Source organism: Platalea leucorodia, assembly GCF_965183815.1.
Source record: "Platalea leucorodia genome assembly, chromosome: 21".
Taxonomy (NCBI): Eukaryota; Metazoa; Chordata; class Aves; order Pelecaniformes; family Threskiornithidae; genus Platalea; species Platalea leucorodia.
The window spans coordinates 4,244,786-4,264,352 of NC_138843.1; the positions used below are offsets into that span (position 1 = coordinate 4,244,786).

Below are 19,567 nucleotides of genomic sequence, written 5' to 3' on the forward strand. Positions count from 1 at the left end.
CAGTGCACATCAGGATGGATAAGGGAACACCCTTTAGATGTTCATGGCATTTACCTTGGCAGGCTCCGGTACGAATGTTGGGAATGAAACCTCGGCGGCAGGGGTGAGGTTGGGCAGGGCACATCTCACACGGGTGACCCCAGGCCCGTCCAATGGTGGCACAACACATGGTCTTGGTGCAGACGATCCCACTGAGTTGGCCCTGGCACATCTGGTTATTTACTTGGCTAAAGCAGGGACCAGTACGATAGTCTGAGGGAGAACAAGAACATCCAGCGGTTAGATCAAGACACAAACACAGGGTTTTCTGTTAACACACAGAATGCCTATTCCCCTTCCCACCAGCACAGCCATTCAGGTGCAAAGTCAACAAGTTCTGGGGAAAAAAAAAAAATCTGCAATCATGAAAAGAACAAAAATTTAAGACCAAGCTGGAGACCAGTACTGAAGGTGGTGACCTTCTTTCTGCTGTGCGTTTCATGTGATCACCTAGAGGTGCTCCAAGCCAGCTCTTCCGAGTCTCCCTCAGTCTCATCCCATGAACTACACTTATTCTATGCCTTGAGTCACTCCCTTTAAGTACTGGCCCTAGAATGAACTCAAAATACGAAGTCAGGCAAAGAGGCAATTTCAGGGCTGCAAGTTCACCTGTTCTGTGGAACTGCTGGGGTCAGCAAAGCAATCAAACTTCATTTTACTTAGGGGCAAAGGTGCATATGGAGATGACGTGGTACAAGCACCTCACAGACAGCCTTAGGGCCTGACAGTCCCTGTAACAAACATGTAGGATGATGGAGATGCCTTCCTGCCAGATCACTTCTGCTTGGCATGCAGAGGAAGAGTCCTAGATCTCAATCACAAAACCTTCCGGGGGAGAATTTCCAAACCTTTCCTCGCGACGTCTACTGTAAATCCCGCAAAGGGATTTCTGCGCTCTCCGACAGTCTCTGTAAGGGCAACCTCCTGCAGTAACACACATCCTTGTGATTCATTTCTTCAGTTTAACTCTTAAAGGTTCCCTGGCAATTTTAACTAGATCTTTAAAACCCAGATGCTGCAGAAACTACCAGCCTGTTCCTCATTCCCAACAAGGATCCTCCTATTCCTTAAAACCAAAAGGATTTTGAAGGGCTTGTTTGCACTAAGGAATGTGGTTTTGCCACTGTCTGGGCTCTCATGACCCTTGATTAGGGATATTAGCACAGCAGGCATTCATCAGGAAACAAAATTCTTAAACAAGAGGTTTTTTCCTGCTACTGGGAATAGATGATTGCATGCAACTGTTTGATCTGTGGCTGGAAAAAGGACCTTTAACCATGTTATTGTCAGACCAGAAAATTTCACATTAACTGTCTAAGGAAGTTAGGTGTTGGTCAAATAGCCATTATTTCAGATAGTCTGGCTGAGATTTGCAACGTTGCTTGCAGAATTTTGATGTTGGAGCGCCCAGTAATTAGTAATTGCCTGCGAACCCAAATCCCTGCATCCGTACCCGGATTAGCCCACGGCTGTCTTTGCAGTGAAACATTTGGATTTGACATGTGAAGCAACAAAACACTTGTGTGGAAAGTGGTTATACCCAAATCATGAGGCATGGGCAGCACTGGCACCCACGTCTAAAGACTAATAGTTCTGTTTCCAGAAACATCTTAGGATAATATAGACACTCAACAAAGCAAAGCTCATTGTCCACGCTCCATTTCTTGGCCTGCAAGTTCTCAGATGTAAGTCTTTCCACACACGATCTTTGCAATCAGCTCCTTTCTTTTTAAATCCTGACACACATGTGCAAAGAATAAAAAGCATGGAAAACCATTAAATCAACAGTTGAAGACAGAAAGCTTTCTCCCATAGGGTATGTTTGCATGACAGCCACATTGGCAGAACCTGCATTTGCATGAAACCATGACAGAGTGCCTTCATCCTGGGCTGTAAAAGATCATCTGGAAATGCTGGTAATTACCACAGGCTTTAGACCGACCATGCCTGCGCTGATGTGCCTTCCTCACTCCTGTGGCTTGTGCTGAGTAAAAACTGTGTGGGGTTCATCTATATTATAATTATCCCACCTGGCATCAGGGTAAGCACAAGTTACACAGAAACTACACAACAAATCCTCCTCTGTCTCTGGGAAAGAATCAATTAGCACAATAATTGCTTATTTCCAGCTTAATGCTCCCTCTGATTTGTATTTCTTGAGCAGCTGGGAGCACAGTCATACCTGAAAACTAAAAGTGTCAGAAGAAGTTTGGTCTGTGGATGTGACAGAAGTAAACAGCAAGAGGGATTTGAGGGGGGGGGAAAAAAAAAAGGGAAATTATTTTGAAGTTACATTGGTATAAAGGTGACATAATCTCATAAAGATGCCTTTGTTTGCAAATCAGAACAGAAATATGTACTATGTTTGCAATGGTGAGTTACCAAATAATCATCTTTTGGGTTTTGACCCAAATTTTAATAGGATACCAAAGCACATGGTCCTCATTCATGTCTCCTGCCATACCATAAGGCTTTAGTTTGTTCTAGTTTATTCCTAGAAAAGAAATCAGCAAAGTTTGAGTTGTTTTCTCACCCATGGTCTTTTTTTGTAAAACAGAGAGGCTCTTGCTCAAATTTTCAACCTTGAGGAAAAGGCCAAGGAGAGCTCTTTATAACCACACCAGGGAACAATTTAAATCTTCTCAACAATCAAACCCAAAGAACTATGAAAGAAATTGCTTTGTGATCCTATTTCAATGGAGAAATCAACTCAGTAACAGACAAAAAGGCTAACAGACTGTACTAAAGTATTAGGAGAGGACTAAAGAACGAAAAGAGAGAGCACCATCACTAACCTCACAGTTTGCTTCCATCCTTGCAGTGCTAGCCCCCAACTCAGAAAGCAGCTAGCAGACTCAGGAAAGGATCAGAAAAGGGCAACCAAGGATAATCAAAGGTGTGGAAGGGCTTATATATGAGGAACAGCTGCACTGGTTAGCAGTCCTCAGCCTGAAAAAGAAACACCTGGAGGAAGACCTGATAGCAGGGTACAAAATCATGAGTGGCCTGGGGGGGGGGGAACAGATTTGCAAAGCCAGGACCAGGAGGTATTACAGAAGGGTAAGAAGTGATGCTGGCTCATGATAAATTGAGGAAAGTGGTTCTTCAGGCAACACATAAGTTAAGGGGAATTCTTCTAACAGAGGATGTTGTGAATTGTCAAAGATAGTGAGCTACAGGTGCCTAGAGCCCAGGAGTGTCTTACAGAGGAGGATCACATAGGGTTGCCCTGTTCCTGTGCTGTTCCCCAGACGCTAGCTTATGGACAGTGCCAGAGCTTTGAGGCAGAAACTCATCTCAGCCCAGGGCCCTCAATCCACCCTCGTACCACTCTGTAAGCCATCCGGGCAGTTAAATTTTAGAGTTGGTTTTGGTTCAGCATTGTGCTGCAGCATCATCGCAGGTGGAGCCTCCGTGGCAGATAACTGTGGTCAGGGGGGCTGCAGCTCTGTCTGAACGTGGCAGCGCCTGTGTGCTCACGGTGAAATATCGTACATTTTATGAGCTATTCTGAAGCCTTGTTAACCCTAGGACAATGCAGAAACACCTAATAAGGAGGGCTTGCTTTCCCCCTTTCCTAGTCAAAAGGAGCATGGAGAAGAACATGCGGCTGATGTCATTGTGGTGTGTACCTACAAAGGGCTCTAACTTAGAAAGTCAGATCACATAAATATATAACTCAAAATCAACGCATGGCAGCGCTGTACAGAGAGGAAAGGGGTAAACTTGCACCTCCCACATCATCTCGCTGAGGCGTGGCTGGATGCACTGCAGCAAGAATTCCTGGAGATTGATAACGAAAGCGCGATTGTAAGGAGAACACCCCCTTTTAAACAAATAATTGACAAAAATAGATTTTCATATGTAGATTACTTCTTTGGAGGGAACGAAGCCAAGGAAATTGCAGTCTGGAGTCCAGAAAGCCTGGCTGCATTCCAGCTCCCATCTGTTGCTAATTTTAATGGTCAAATTATTAAATTTTTAATGAGGCACCAATCAAATTTTATTAAGGAAATATGCAAGCTTAGGAGATGTCTAAAGCCCTTTTACATTCTGTGTACGAGATCCCAGCTCCCAGGAACCCTGTCACAGCTAGTTGTCCTTCAGAAGTTTGGTCTTCGCTGGTACGTTTCTTAGAAAAACAGAGACGAGGTGCCTTCCTCGCCGAAAGCTGAGGTTTCTTCCCGTTCCCTCTTTCGAGCCCACTCAGCCTTACAATAACAGCGTCCAGGGGTAGGATATGGACGAGTTCCACCTTTCCATCTGCAGGTAAAGTTCTCATTAAAGAGACTGCAAGAAATACTGGGTCAAGCTTTATTTTGGGAACCAGTCAGAATCTTTTGACCTCTACAGAAGAGACTTTTAACACAGCAGGGCCATGCATATCTGGGCCCTTACCAGTCACTTGTAGCTGCAAAAACCAACATGCCAGCTCACTGCCTGACTTAACCTCTCCAAATACAGTTTTGCAAACAGGAAACACACAGCATAGGACCGACATCAGCTTCTCTCCCAGCATCTATCATCAGCCTCGTCCATGCGCTAATCTCATTTTTCTTTCTTGCCGTATTAATTTCAAAGCAGGCCATGCTCAGCACATTCAGCCTGTAGATTTCTTATCGCCGTAGAGTTAGATTAGATTACTATTCATGCCTACCTGTCTTGAGCAGCCAGCAAGGAGAGAGAGTGCTCAAATTGCAAAAGGCACCATGGAATCAGAGTTGAAGCATCAATGTGTTTGCATTAACCACAAGAAATCTGACTCCTTGCTATGCTCTTTGTTTTCAAACCCTCACCACCCCCACCCCGCCGAGGCCGTGTGGCTTTGAAGCACCAGCTAGCCTGGACTAGGGACTTTCGCAGATGCTGCAGAGTTAGGCTGGGGCTACAGTGAGTCTTATCTACCCAATCCTGCAGCCAACACAGGCCCCAGATGTGCTCAGAAGAGGAAGCGTAACAGGAATAGACCTCATTCCCAGTTTCCATGTTTGGCTGGTTGTCACGGAGATCGTTAGGAACCCCTATAGCTAATGAATGGTCATTCCTGACAATTCCAAGCCACAAACCCTTGGGGAGTTAATGGGTGGGATCTATGCTGTTACCCTGAGCCACGCTATTCCACTTGCAAACAGCTTCCTGAAAATATCCCTGTAGACATTTTTAACTTTCCTAATTAGCATGTCTAGGATGTCAGTGGAGGAACGATTCACGGTTGCTGTGGACATCTGCCTTCACCCATGTGCTGCATGGAGTCCTGCTGGAAGGGCTGGGACATCGAAGTGCAGTAAATGGGTTCGAGTACTTCTGGTTCAGCCGAGCCAGCACACAAAACCTCATCGTTCCCCTGTTTCCAGCACCTGGGGTGCTGTGCTGCCCAGGGATGCTGCCCTGGCTTTGCCTACCCTACTTAACCCAAGTTCACCTTGCCAGAACCTGTCTCACCTCCTACAAGAGGTAATAAAGGACAACGCACTCCCCTTTGCCAACCGTGGCTGTAATTTATGCCAGAAATGCAGCTTGGTCTTGTTAAAAAAGAATAATCAGTTTCAGACTATTTAAAATCACCACTCTGAGGCTATCAAACATTTATGATGTACAACAGTTGGAAGGCTCCTTCTCTATTGCTCAGTTTCCCCAATGCTAAATGAAGACAATGGAAATCTTTTGTAGGGAATGTTTCCCTGGGATATACGGCATAACTCAGTGCCGTTATTTTTGCAGGGAAATGTTAATTTCAGCAACTCAGACTGATTTCTTTGAAGGAGATCTCAAACTGAACACTTCCATAAACGAAGGCATTTCTCAAATGTTTTGTAACACATGAACTGAAACGGTATCTGAACCTGAAATATTTACAACTTTATTTCATACCCGATTTAAAGTACTGGTTTGCTGTGGGGGAAAAAAGAAGGCATTTAAAATTAACATTTTACTCCCTTTTAACTGGTTCTTACTATCCCTTTGGGAAAATCGGTAGTTTTTGACAAAGCACGTTTGAAGAGAAGCATTTTGTCTGAAGATTTTCACAAGAAAAAGGATAGCTTTCCCCACTTCTATAACATCCACCTACCCAGCGGGGTGTCACCGAGGAAATTAATGCTTGCAATGGGAATTCAGATCCCTGGGTAAAGATGCAAAAGCAGGAACAATTGCACTACTTTCATTGCTATTTAAAACAGTCCTGGAAATACGAATATGCCTGACCCCAACCGTGACAAGCAGATCTGCAGAGTCCAGACTAAAAGGAAGGTGAAGGAATTTAAGAGCTCTCCTCTGCACTCTCACCCCATCTTTCAGCCTGTCCTTTCTCTGGCACCATTTGGCTGGAATCCCCTCATGAGACGGGCCATGGGCTGGGTGAATTCCTTCTTTACAAAATAAATAAATAGAGCAACAAGGAAGAAGAGATTTTTCTTTGCTAAAAATCAAATTCCTTCTCATAATAAACAATGCTTTCGCTGAAGGCTTTTTCTTAAAACAGTAAGGACAAACGTTGCCTGTAAGTAATCCCCAGGGAGCTACAGACCTTGCTGGGATGAGGTCACTCCAACACATGCCCCAGGCTTTGGCAGCCTTCCACGTCGCTTTCTAAAAGCTCCAGCAACCAAGTACAGGAGAGCAAGGAGAGTGGATATCAAGCCCGATGATACCTATTTTTCTCTTTTCAATGAATGATTTCCATCAGCAGGAGGCTTGGTCCCCCAGGCCACGGGAGCACAGCCTTGCAATTCTTTCTGTCTGTAACCTTCTGGGCTTTTGGAGGAAGACAAACAGCCAGCTCTGGGAGCGAGCGGGAGCCGACGCAACCACGGCAAGGCACTAATCCGGCAGATCCCTCTGCAAGCTTCTACCCAAAGAGATTCCCACACAGACTCTGGCTGCTTGTGATGGGGGTGTTCCCTAGCGAGCCCACGGAGGAGGCTGGCTGTGCCCTCTGGGACCTGCCGGGAGAGCTGATAACTTACAAATTAAATGCTTAATGGAGCAATTCATGCCCTGCTCCCTGCTAGAGAGACCGTGAACGTATGGGAAAGTACACAGGGGAACAGCATCCAAAAGCCACCAGCCAAACAACCAACTGAAAGGAGCCAACCAAAAATCCTGCCGTTATTTCTGTTGCACTAAATGTGAATGCAGAGATTTTACAACATTGACCGTAGGTCTCGGCACACAACGCAACTCTAAATATCTGCTAAGCCTCTCAGGCTGTCTCTGTACGTGACAGCTTTGGTGGGAGGGGGGGTGGTGGATGCAGGGAGAACAGCGTGAGGGTCTCCGTAAAGGGCTCCTTTCTCATGGAATACTTTCTCCACCTAGTCATTTCCTTACCTCATACAAACACAGCCGCATTCCTGATGTTTAACTGTTTGGACTTCTGCAGAAAAGAAAAAGCTGGCTGGAGCAGTTTATAAGGCCAGACATTCCAAGTGCTGAAAAAACATATTCAAAGGAAATAGTAAAGGGAGAACTTTTTTAAGTTTTCCTGTCCTATTTTTACAGTTTCCTGTCAAAGTCTTAGCCTGATGAAACCTGAGATAGAGCTCCATGCACAACCCTCCTCCAAGGGCTCTCTGCTGCAGCAGCATCGGAGGCACAAAGCACACGCACGGCAACACAGGGCCAGCAGTTCCAGCAGTTGTAGAAAGGTCTGGGAGGGTTGAAGCAGGGGGCTGGCACTGCCACGCTGTGTCCTCTGTCCTGGAAGAGACCACGGGGTCAGGACACTGTGGGCTGTTGAATCACTGCCTGGTCAGTTAATGCAGAGATGGAGGTGCAGGAATGGAGGTCCTGGGGGTGGCATGGGGGTTTGATAGCTCCAGACTCTTCCCCACATGCACACTTGCCCCAGGTGGAAGCTTTGCACCTCTCAGACTCCTTTGGCAGAGATCATGGCTACAGGCAGGCTCCTGGCTATTGGGGGAAAGAGTCTATGGAGATGGTGGCTGGGCTGGGCTGAGCTGTGACTGAATTTGGGGGGATTCCTCCTGGACAGCTGACTGTGTGCTCCTGATAGGACTGAGTAAGGGAAGGAGAAATTTGTGTCTGCCAGGTTGAAAGCATTTTTGGGCAGAGGTTTGTGGACTTTGCCTACCTTCCTTCTGGGACAATGAGCTGGGAGGAAGTGATGGCAAGGACGCTACTGAGCAAGGACTTCCAAACAATGTGGATGGTTTTTCAGGTCTTGCCTGATTGTATTAACACTGCTGTGGATGAGGTGCAGTCATCTGTCTGTTGCTGCATTCAGCAAAGGTTTTGTATTTCAAAAGTGGCAATGCTAGGGAGGGCAAGGTGTTCTTTGGAAGAGACTTATCCACAGCTAAAGTATCTTGAAATAGAAGGAAGAAGTCTCAAAAATGACCAAGCAGATACAAATAGCATGTTATTAGATTCTTCTCAGGCTGAATTAATGCAAGTGGAAGCATTGTGCTCTCCTTAGCCTCTTCTTATCCCAGTACACTCTAGCAGGCTTTGTCTTTGCATTCAATGGGAAGTGTCAGTTCCCTGCCACAAATGGGGTGCGTGGACCCTGCTTGGCTGGACCAGACCTGGAGCTGCTGTCCCACCATGAGCTGAGTGCCCATTCACAGAACTGCCCAAGGGCCTTGAGTAGACGTGGACCAAACAGTGCCTCTCCTGCATTCCTTCTCATCCATCTTCATCGGTTTGCAGAGAACAGAGCTGATGCACAGCCTTGGGTTGATATCAGTGCACCAGAACTGCAGACTTTCATGTGTCTACCTCCAAACGCGCTGCACGGAGCCCGTGACTGTGATGTGGTGTCTCATCGCGCTCCTCAGTCAGATGGCAGAGGGCTGCTTACAGCCCTTGCAGAGAGAATCTCCAGATTTGGGTGAAACATGAAACCAGACATTTATCTTCCTGCCACTTTTCTCCCACAAGGATCAGCAGGTTCAACAACATGAGGAGACTCTTACTCATGGACACCCACATTCTCCACAGTGAGAATGAGAGAAAGCCACATGCCACTGCAAGAGCGATGAAGGGTCAGAAGATAAGACCGTCACCTTCCTGCCCAACCCAGCGCAGGCAATGAGGTGCTAGCTGTGGAGACAAGAAGGTCCCAACCCATGCTGGCCCAGCCTTCTCGGCTCACTCAGCTACAGCTGACTCAAATGCTCCTGTGTTTCTTAGCAGCAATGCAAATGGCTTGCCTATGGACAAGGTCAGCTCACGCGTCTCTTTGCAAAGACCCTCTTTGCTATTACTTATATCTTTGCCAAATTACACCTATTCAGGCTGCAACAGGTTTGTACCAAGGCTAAGCAGTTTTGGAAAATTCCAGTCAAAACATTCCTGTCAGATTTAAAGCTAAATCTTGGGAATGCTGTTTCCGTGAAGGTCTCTGGAGGAAATTAATTCTGATTCCAGAGGCTGGTTCCCATTGTGCACAGCGAACTGGCCTCTGAGCCACATGCTGAACACCAAGCAGCAAACAAAGGTATTAAGCAGCTGTGCTTTGGGAGTGCTGCCCACCCTCTGGCAGGGGGGAAACGTAGTATGTGATTGTCTCATTAAAGATTGTACCATAAAGCCCATGGGCATGCAGGAAAATTATATGTGCAGGATGCGTCTACATCCCACCAGTACTCCCAGCAGACTATGACTGGCTTTCTGCAGAGATCAGAGGGAAATGTGGTTTCGCAGAACTATAATTATTTTATCAAGTAAACCTGTATGCAGGAGGAAAATGGCAACCTACAATTGAGTACAGAGTTGAACTCCACTCATGGTGAAGTTTCTGCCAGACCTTTCTGCATAAATGCAAGTCGTAGCAATAGATGTCAGAGCAATCTCTGCTCCTTGGACTACAGCTGGTTATCAAAATGCTTTTTCTACCACAATGCAGAGAAATGGGAGCTTTAGCCTCACCTTTGGAGGCAGGCTGAGGAGAAGGAACTCTATCACATATCTCAGCTACGAGTTCTGCTTTATGTCTTAACATCTGGATTAGCAGAGCACTAGGAAAAATCAGCTGAACGCCTGGTTTCTAACGAGGATGAGAAATCTCTTTGTAAACACAGTCTTTTATTAAAAAGCTCATGGGGGGGGGGGGGAATCTTAACCACTGCCAATAGCATTCCTCCATGCGATTTCTGGTTGAAGTAATTTCAAGCTTAATCTGGAACTGATAGGAAGAGGGGCTTGCTGAGTGTTGGGCAAACTCCTGTCCCGGCTGCGTGCTGTACTCACACCACCCAGACGGCTTTGAGTGGGCATGGCAGAAAGGAGCCACCGTCGCCAGCGCTCTCCCTTGTCTTTTTCCTACCCCAGAAAACTGAAACCCAAGAAATGAATACGAGTTCGTGACACCCTGGAACAGCCTTGCAGCTCAGGGGATGCATGTGGAGGCCCAGGCAAAGCGAATTTCAGTTTGGTCTCAGGAGCCACATCCCGGCCCATGTTTCTGGGATGTCTCCGTTCCTCTGGGATTGTTGCTGTGTGTTGCTCTTGTTTCAGGAGAGCAGCTGGACTGGGGCGCAGTTTCACAACATGCGTGGACCTCAGGCACAGCCAGAGGTTGTACGGAGGAGATATTTTTGACAAACTGACATTTATTCCCAGAACAAAAATCCTATTGGGCAGCTCAAATTAATTAATTTGATGTATCTTCCCCTGAAATGCAAAAGCTGAGATGAAAGACCTTTCTGAGTTATCTCAGATATCATTGAATTTCCAAGACCTATTTGTGGTCCCTTTCTTGATAGCATGATATATGTTCTTGCGTGCCTGGGCTTTGGGGGAGTTCCCAGCTGAAGGTATGAGATACGTACATCCCTACTGATTACTTCACTAGGAGCAGCATTTTGGAAGTCCAGGACTGTGACCTGAGTTAGACAGGAGTGAGCAAAGGGACCACGTTTACTGTTGGCTGCTACGGCTTTTGCATGCATGCATGGGGATGAGACACATCCTCTGTGGCTGCTTCGTTTCTCCTAAGCCTCCAAATTAGACTGAGAATTTAGAAATAAAAATCATTATGAAAAGGAAACAGAAAAGCTGAGACAAAGCCACTCTAAATAACTCCTCTCAGGAGTGGGGGGTGGAGAGGCCTTACAAGCAAGAATAATGGGGTATTCTGCAATATTCCCACCATCTGGAAATCTGAGTGGATTAAAGTGCAGTTTATGCTGAGACACTCACTAGAATCCATCTGTATGTTAGAAGATGGTGTTTTGGATCATGTATTCTGTTTATATATGGCCTGGGCTGTCTGTCACTAGAAAAGCTACGGCTGGAGGGAACACTAGAGATCATTTTGGATTTCTTTTTCCCTTAGACAAGACTGACTACCAGAATTAGACCTAACCAATATTTGTATAACTTGCTCTTAAACACCTACAGATATGAAAATCCACAGCCTCCTTATGCAATTCTTCTAGTGCTTAAATATTTCAGGACAATGGATGGATGAGTGGCAGTTAGACCGAGAGAAATCACATGAAATTACGAGGATGAGAGGAACTGCTGTCCTATACAGTAAGGATCTTTGAGAAATTGGTATAGCATATAAAAATATGCTAATCTGAGGATCTGTGTTAGTCTGACTCGTTGTTACAGGAGATTTCTTCCAGGACTGGAATTGTATCAGTTATAAGGAACCCTGGCTTCACTACCACCCCCCTCCCAAAAGACATCAAAATCCTTTTGAAACTTTGGAGAATCTGCAGACACAGACATGTTATGGAGACTCAGAAATCCTCCCTGAGTGCACATCAAAGGAGATTCTCGTGTTATGTACATGCTAAAATATAAAAGGCTGTATCTTGATATAAGCAGAATAACAGTGATTCAGGAAGAAAACAAGAGCAGATCAGCAACAGCTTTAAAGTAAAAGGTATTGAGTAGCAATTTAGATGCTATCTGTCCCTTTTCCTATATACTATGTCTTGTTTACTAGGGGATTGTGGAACTTTGTTTCTGAAGCTGCCTGGGACCTGCTTTTACCCGCTCTGCTTATATCCCAACGTCCTGATGCTTTACAGGGCTTGTGGAGAAGCACTGGACATGCAGAACATGATCTGCTCTTCACTGAGTGCTCCGTGGCTTCATCTGGAGACCTGCCACAAAGAGACCAACCAAGGCTCTGCCATGGGATGGGATCAAGCCCCAGACACAGACTCTCAGGCTTCCTCTTTGTCATGCGTTCAGCCCTTCTAAGCATGGCAATTTTTGAAAGCCCACGTCCTCCTCACTCAATGGTTGACAGTCCTTGAGGTATTTGGAAAGAAATAGGAGAAATAAGAATCTCTTGAAAACAGCAGTGAAATGTTGAAAGGCATGGATTCTGTTGGTGAGAAGCTGCTGTTTGAGAGCATTTTCACTTCAATCCAGCCCAGTCCTGGTTATGGTTTTGGAAAGAGAGCAGCCCTGCATTGAGGACTATGGAAGAACAGGAGATACTCACTGCCTTTTCCATAGATGTTGCATGTCTAGGACCTGCTGCGGCTCTAATCCTTGCTTTTTTTCACATGTTCGAAACACCGTGTGCAACAATAGGGCTTTGTTTTCTTGCGCTGGCTAACAAAGAGCCAGAACTCAGACACTGGATGCCAGTTTTAAGTTTGCTATTATCTTTACATGGACACAATCGCTTCCGAGGCTCTTCATGGGATACAGGACTTGGGAACAACCATGCAAGGCTTCAAGAGCACAGCGGCTTTCAGCTCAGCCCAGGAGTGTTTGCACTGACGGACACCACCCCACGAGTTGGTTGGTTAAACTCTTGGAAACCTTGCACCATTAAGAGGAGAGGACATGCAGACCCAGCAGAATTAGCAAGGGCCTTCTGAACTGGACAAATCCTAGGAACCACAGACGGTCTCTGTTGATCTAAAAAGATCAAGAATGTTACTGTAAAATCATTTTTTTCCAAAGTAAAAGAAGACATTCTTTCATGAGAGGTAGCAACTGGCATCCATAGTGAAGACTTCAGCATTTGGATGGGAAAAAAAACAAATTAAGTCTCATCTTTGGAACACAGGAGGAGCTTCCACACCTTCACCTGAGTCAAACGTTGTCACTTTTTACAACAATTTTTTTCCTACTTGAAGGAGGGTGAAATCGGAGACGTGACATAAAAATGTTTCATTTTTCTATAAAACTATTAAAAAAAAATTGGCCTCTCTCCCCACAGATTCATTTTTTCTGTACTGCAGCTTTTCCTCCAACACTGATGTAATGTGAGTTCATGTTACCGAAGGCTGCTGGGGTTATACAATATATTCACTAGTTCTTCATCCCTGAAGATGTCAAGTAGAGGGAGGAAATGATGCTAAGATTCTCTGAGTACCTAGCTATTAAGGTATTTACCTCTGAAGTGGAGTATTTCCTGAATGAAGTGTGAAGGTAGTTAGATTGCTTCCATTACAAAGCAGCCTCTTACTGGAGCCCTAAGCTGTTGAACATGCAGCTTGTTGAGTGTACAGCAGCAGATGCTGTCGCTTAGCATTCAGAAACCCAGTCTATTATGGTTTAAAAGTAAAATCATCTCTTTTTATGGTTATAGCAAAATAAAGTCAAATTAAAACCCTAAATAAATCTGTAATTGGATAGATTTGTGGGGTGTGAATGCCTTCTTTTCATCAACACAGATGGACACATTTGTCAGTACTTGCCAGTCTAAACTGATACCCCAAATCTGTAGGAAAGCACAGCCCCAGAGAGCAAAGGAACAGCTAATGACCACGCTAGAAACAACAGCAATCGTACAAAGCTAACAAGCCTTTCTGAGAATCCCGACTCCTCAGCACAGATATCGGCTGGACTAATGCAGCTCTGTGTTCTTTGAAACAAGTTAGTATCTTTGCGGGGTATTACTTTCTGTACATATAATAATCTGAGATCATGGCACCACGCTGTGCCTTGCAGCGGAGAGAAGTCTACAGACAACTATCTTTACACTGTTCAGGCATTTACAGATTTTAAATCTGTAAGGATGAATTGGTCCGAAGTCCAACATCAAACAAGCCAGTGCATGACAACCAGAGACTCTTGCCTAAACCCTACTATCGTTTATTTAACACTGTGGCTCCAGCCTGGATGTGGCTTATTTGGGAACACCAAGAAGAGCAAATGCACAGTTGACTGTATCTCAACACACAGTCCTACCTCAGTCGTGCTCTTATCACTGTTAGCTGTTGATTTATGAGCTCTTCTGCAACCCTTTGGTGACTCCTCACAGTTCCCGTGCTGCAGCAAAATGTCTATTATTTTACAGAGAAACATAACCGGGTGATGTAATGAGCTGCCCAAACAAGCGCAAGCAGCGGGCCAGACTCAGGATGGAGCAGCAGAGCTCACACTGCTTTGTCGTATGCTTAGAACATAAAATCTCCACATTATCCAGCTATGAATCAAACCAACTGCCCCATTTCAGTAATGGGGCTGGAAGAGATGGAGCGATGTATCCTACCACACGTCCTCTCTTCTGCAGGCTGAGTGTGGTCTGATCTGCCAGCCCAGATGGTTCCTATCAGTAGACATCTCACAGCACAGAACTGAGGGAAATGACTGTATGTATCTCATCTCTACTTTCTTTCCTGAAAGGCAGTGAAAGCCAGCTTAAACTACCTGTCATTTTCTTCATGCTCTGTAGCCAGGACAGTCTCTCATTTTGTGCTCTGGAAGCAGCAGACACAATGATGCTAGAGTGCATTCTTAGCGCCTGATGCCAGAGTGCTGCATGCAGTAGTTAGCAATGGTTCCCCCATGAGAAACACCACAGCAGCTACTCTGTGTGGGAAGGAGGAAGGTGAATGATGTCTCACTAGACAGTAACTGGCATCGGTGGAAGCTCTCTGCCTGCGAGATGCAGGCAGGAATCTGAGGAATGTCCAGAGGACTCAACCACGTACCCAGCCGTGCTCCGAGAGCATCGCTATGGAGCCTCGGGCTGAAACCTGGACTTCCTACATATGAAGCCAGTGGGTCTCAGGCTCTGCTTTGAGCTGATCCTTCTTCAAAAAAATCTTTAGGACCAGAGCTACACTGAGAGCTAGGGATGATCCACGTGGCCTCCAAGCCTGCTACTTGAGTCTCTTGTTACTAGAGACTCCCAAGGATCCTTGTAAACATGTCAAATACCACGGCTGCTTCAAATGGAGGAACTGAACAGAAATTCAACAGCGGTCATGTCTCCAGTTAAGTCTGGTGCTTAGGGACTTCATCTCAACAGGCCTAGTGATGGAGCAGGAATTCATTTGCTCCTTGGAAGGGTTAAGTTCTTTGCTGTCACACTAATTACTCTCAGTAGGTCAGTCACAACCACCTCACCTGGCTGCAAGCTCACAGGCTGCCCAGCCAGGAGCCTCTTTGAAAAGTGTAACTTTTAACATCTCTCAGCAAAGCAAGCGCTCTGTTTGTCTTGGCAGGGAAGACCTGTGTATACACAGCTGGAGAGCTTGTTTTGTCTCTTAGTACAAGTCTGGACTAAACCAAATCTCTAAAGGCTTTGTAAAAATGCTCTCTTTATTTAAAGAATTTTATACATTACAAGATGTCTCCAAAGTCTGCCCCTGCTCAGACCCCTTCTTTCCCTGCCTCTCCAACTCTCTCTCCACTCCACGCACACAGAGTCAGGACAGTTGGATTTTTTCAGTCCCTCCTGGCATTGCTGTATCCAGAATTTTCTTTAAGAAACTTCCAGCTTTCTTTTCAAACACAGCCAATGTCCGTATAGATTTATGAAACCCAATACTTCAGACCCCTGTGAGCTAGAAAAGAAATCCGCTCCACAGAAACAGTTCTGGAGCTCGGATTTAGGGTTTTAGGAGAAGGAGTCTTGCAAGGTAGAGCCTTCAAAAGAGAAAGGCTGCTATCATAATACCTTTCCATAACTAAAGCAATGCATATCTGCACATGCATGTGTTTGTTAGAAAAAGGCAGGGAGAGGGTGTGAAGAATATATAACTGCAGTCCTCGACAGATATATGTGTTTGCAGGAGAGTACAAAGAAGAAACAATGAATGGTTACTTCAGTAAATGTGTGTGGAGGCTTTTAAAGAGCTTTCCCTTCTCTGCATCCAATAAATGTGAGGCTCAAACCACAGCAGAGGCCTTTTATGGGGCACCTGCACCATTAGGTTCAGTAGATACTTTTGCAACCCAGGGAACATTGCACAACTATGTTGAGTTCTGCGTATTTCTGCTGGCCACTGTTCAAGCAGGGCTGACTGATGCCTGGGCTACCGGAAACCAACTGTTATTCCTATCTCACCCTCTAAATCACTTTGCCAAGAACTTGGAAAAAAAACATTAAAGGCAAGAACAGTCCAATCCTTGGACATGGAGTTAAACAGAATTAGCTCGATCTCAGGAAAATGAGAGGCTAGAAAAGCAGAATATTTCCAGGATGCTTTGATCTTAATCCTGGGAGTTTGCACATTGGCTTCATGTTTCAGTTTCATTTCTGCTCTGTGCCACTCTGACCCTTGCCAAAAATCATATCAGAGCAGTTGTGAGATGTCCATCTAAGCCAACAGGAAAGGGAGAAATTTCACGTCTCAGCCAAAACCTCAGTCATACCCGCACTGCCCAAACGTAAATCTGATCTAGCCACTCAGCACACGCTGGCTGGATGAAATACAGCAAAGCCACATGTCACTAAGAGCCATATTCTTAGCTGGTGAAAACTGTGGTTCCTAGTGGAGATTCATACTGGATGAGCAGCTGGCATCAAACCACATGAGGTTTACAATAAACCAGAGTTGGCTTATGTTTCACTTCGAAACATTTTTACAAAAATAAGGTCTTTCACGGAAAACCTTAAGTTCTGGTCATAATTTTCAAGGTTTTTCAAGTAAATATAGTACTAAACCATAAAAATAATTTTGCAAAGGTTGGAATATTGACTTTTGGGGTTTCAGGTCCATCTTGATTTGAAAATTATTGGCTGTTAGCATTGGTGACATCATTAGTTTTAATTTTAGATGGTACATGGTATTGACCTCCTTCACCCAAAAGTAACTGTCTCCTGAAGCACACAGGACAGGTCAAATTCAGGCAATAAATTGAGTCGCTGCAGGAATTTGATCCTATATAGTGAGAGAAGCAGGAGGCTGCAGAAATGGTCTTACTGATAGGGGAGCTGAGTGCTCGCCCGGTGAACTGCCGTCTGCCCATGTCTGACGGAGTTCCTGTGCGAGCTGGCCAAGTCCTTAAACCAGCATTTTGCACGTGGTCCCTAACTGCGTGTGGTCCCTAACTCCTTAGACATCACTCCTCTGCAAGAGCTGCAGTGAGTCGTACTTACAGTGCTGAGCGGGATCAGTGAACGCTGAGAGTCCTGCAAGTCCAGCTCAGGGTAACTCAAGACGGGCACCAAAATTTGCTGGCTGTATTGGGTCTGACTGGGATGGAGTTAACTTTCCTCATCATGGTGCTGTGTTTTGCTTTTGTAGCTAAAACAGTGTGGGTAACACCCTGGTGTTCCGTCTGTTGCTGAACTGTGCTTGCACTGCGTCAAGGCTTGCTCTCCAGCCCCAGTCGAGTAGTCTGGGGCTGGGCAAGAGGCTGGGAGGGGACACAGCTGGGACAAGTGACCCAAAGCGATATTCCATGACTTATGACATCATGCTCAGCAATAAAACCTCAGGGAAAGAAGGAGGAAGGGGGGATATAAGATGGTTACGATGTCTGTCTTCCCAAGCCACCATTACAGGTGCTGAGGTCCTCTTTCCCAGGAACTGGCTGGACATCTGCCCGCCAATGGGAAGTAGTGACATCAAACAGCCATGCAGCCAGCAGGCACTTTGCGTCCTGCACATGTAATAACCAGGGATGTCAGCGAGTGCTTTGGGCACGAGGTTGTCATTACGGGCTGTATCATCAGGCAGAGGAATTGAGCAGAAATTCACATCAAATTGAGTATCATCTTTAATACACTTGCTTACATATACAACTCCTGTGCTCTCTCAGTGATAACATCATGCAAATGTGTCCCTTACCTCTCTCACACTGGGGACCGGTGAATCCATAGACACAAGCACAACGGTTTGGTCCAATGCATCGACCTCCATTCTGACAGCCATTTTCACAGACAGCTATTTTGAAATAGAAAGAGAAATCAGTGATTTCTGCTCTTAGTGAAACCACAGTCCGAGACGTGTGGTGCTGGCAGGACTTGGAATATCACCTACTTCGTGTTGTTCACCCATCAGGAGTCTCCTCCATGCAGTGAACATACAGAGAAAAGTCTGATATTTTGTTCCTGGAAAATTACTTCCTGTTTATGAATGAAGCCATTTATAAAAAGGCCATAAACTCTTATTTCACTTGAGAGGATTTCCTGTGCTCTGGAATCTCAGTTCATTCAAGTCAGCATTGGGATTTAAATGTCAAGGTCAAGATGAACTGATACAAATGAGAAACTGCATAAAGGCAAATGTTTAACGCATGACGAGAGCGGAATGTGAGGAGAGGAGACTTGTTTGCCATTTAATCCCACGTACCCAAAGCAAAGAAGAACCAGTCTGATCAGCACACAAGTATTGATTGACTTACAATTGGACCTGCTACCCTCAGTTGAAAACCTGCGGTCAATAGTCTAGGACTGAAGTCAAAGGAGTAGGTTGCTGATTAGTTCCTGGGCTGAGGCTAAGCTAATCGAGCAGGATGTAGGAACACTTCTGCACACGACATGAGCAATGGCTGGTTGTGACGGATGCCATTGACCTATTAAAATATCAGCAGCTGTAATGACTAACAAGAGGAGTACTGTTATGACACTTCCTAAAGTTCCTATACAGAGCTTCACTCTCTGAGCTACCCAGTTGCCCAACACCACCAGCGCACTGAAGATGAGAAGAATATAATCTCACGAAAGGTGAGGTCCACGGCAATCTTGTATGATACCTCAGTGTGGCCCTCGCTGGTCTAGTGCCAAGCTCTGAGCTGCAGAGAGGCCAGGTACTGCTGCGTTTCACAGCCTTCAAAGGCTACACCCATCTTAGAGCTGAGGAAGCCGAAATCTGCTCTGCTGGGACGCTGCCAGTGGGACTCTCCATTGTTCCCCACCCTGTCAGTGATGTCTTGCCAATATCTGAACCATTATGAAAACTCTACTGAGGATATTATAGGTGGAGCTGGTAGCAGCACATAATTAAGGTTGCCTAGCGCGTTCCATTATAAGCCCCGGTTTGCTGTTACTTATAATTTTCCCAAGCTTTAGCTGTTCAGAATGAAATTTTCCATATGGTGCGTCTGCCTTTAGTTGAACTTTTTGGAAAGTTTCAGCAAAAATGAATCAGTTATAGCTGAGGATAAGTTTAGGGGAAATATGGTGTTTTGCCCATCTTTAAAAAAATCTCTCATCAACTTCACTGAGAACTTTAGTGATTCTCATATTGATACAGGGATTTGAAATTTGCCTGGAAAGTTCCATTTGATCAGAAATTCTTTCAAAACTATTGTGCATACTTGCTTATTAGACACTTATTAAAGTTGTTGTTTGGTTGTTAATTCTACAATGTGCATGAGCAATGACTTAAAATTGCCAAATATCTTTCAC

General features: G+C 45.3%; 1 protein-coding gene across 1 annotated transcript in view; it reads right to left on the reverse strand.

The window, feature by feature from the left end:
* FBN3 (fibrillin 3) overlaps nucleotides 1–19,567 on the reverse strand; it is a gene marked incomplete at both ends in the record, with an annotated part of 107,213 nt that overhangs the window by 62,345 nt on the left and 25,301 nt on the right. Inside the window, 2 exons of the mRNA XM_082331014.1 lie at nucleotides 55–252; nucleotides 18,006–18,101. Coding sequence (XP_082187140.1) covers nucleotides 55–252; nucleotides 18,006–18,101 — 294 coding nt within the window. The remainder of the gene's footprint in view (nucleotides 1–54; nucleotides 253–18,005; nucleotides 18,102–19,567) is intronic.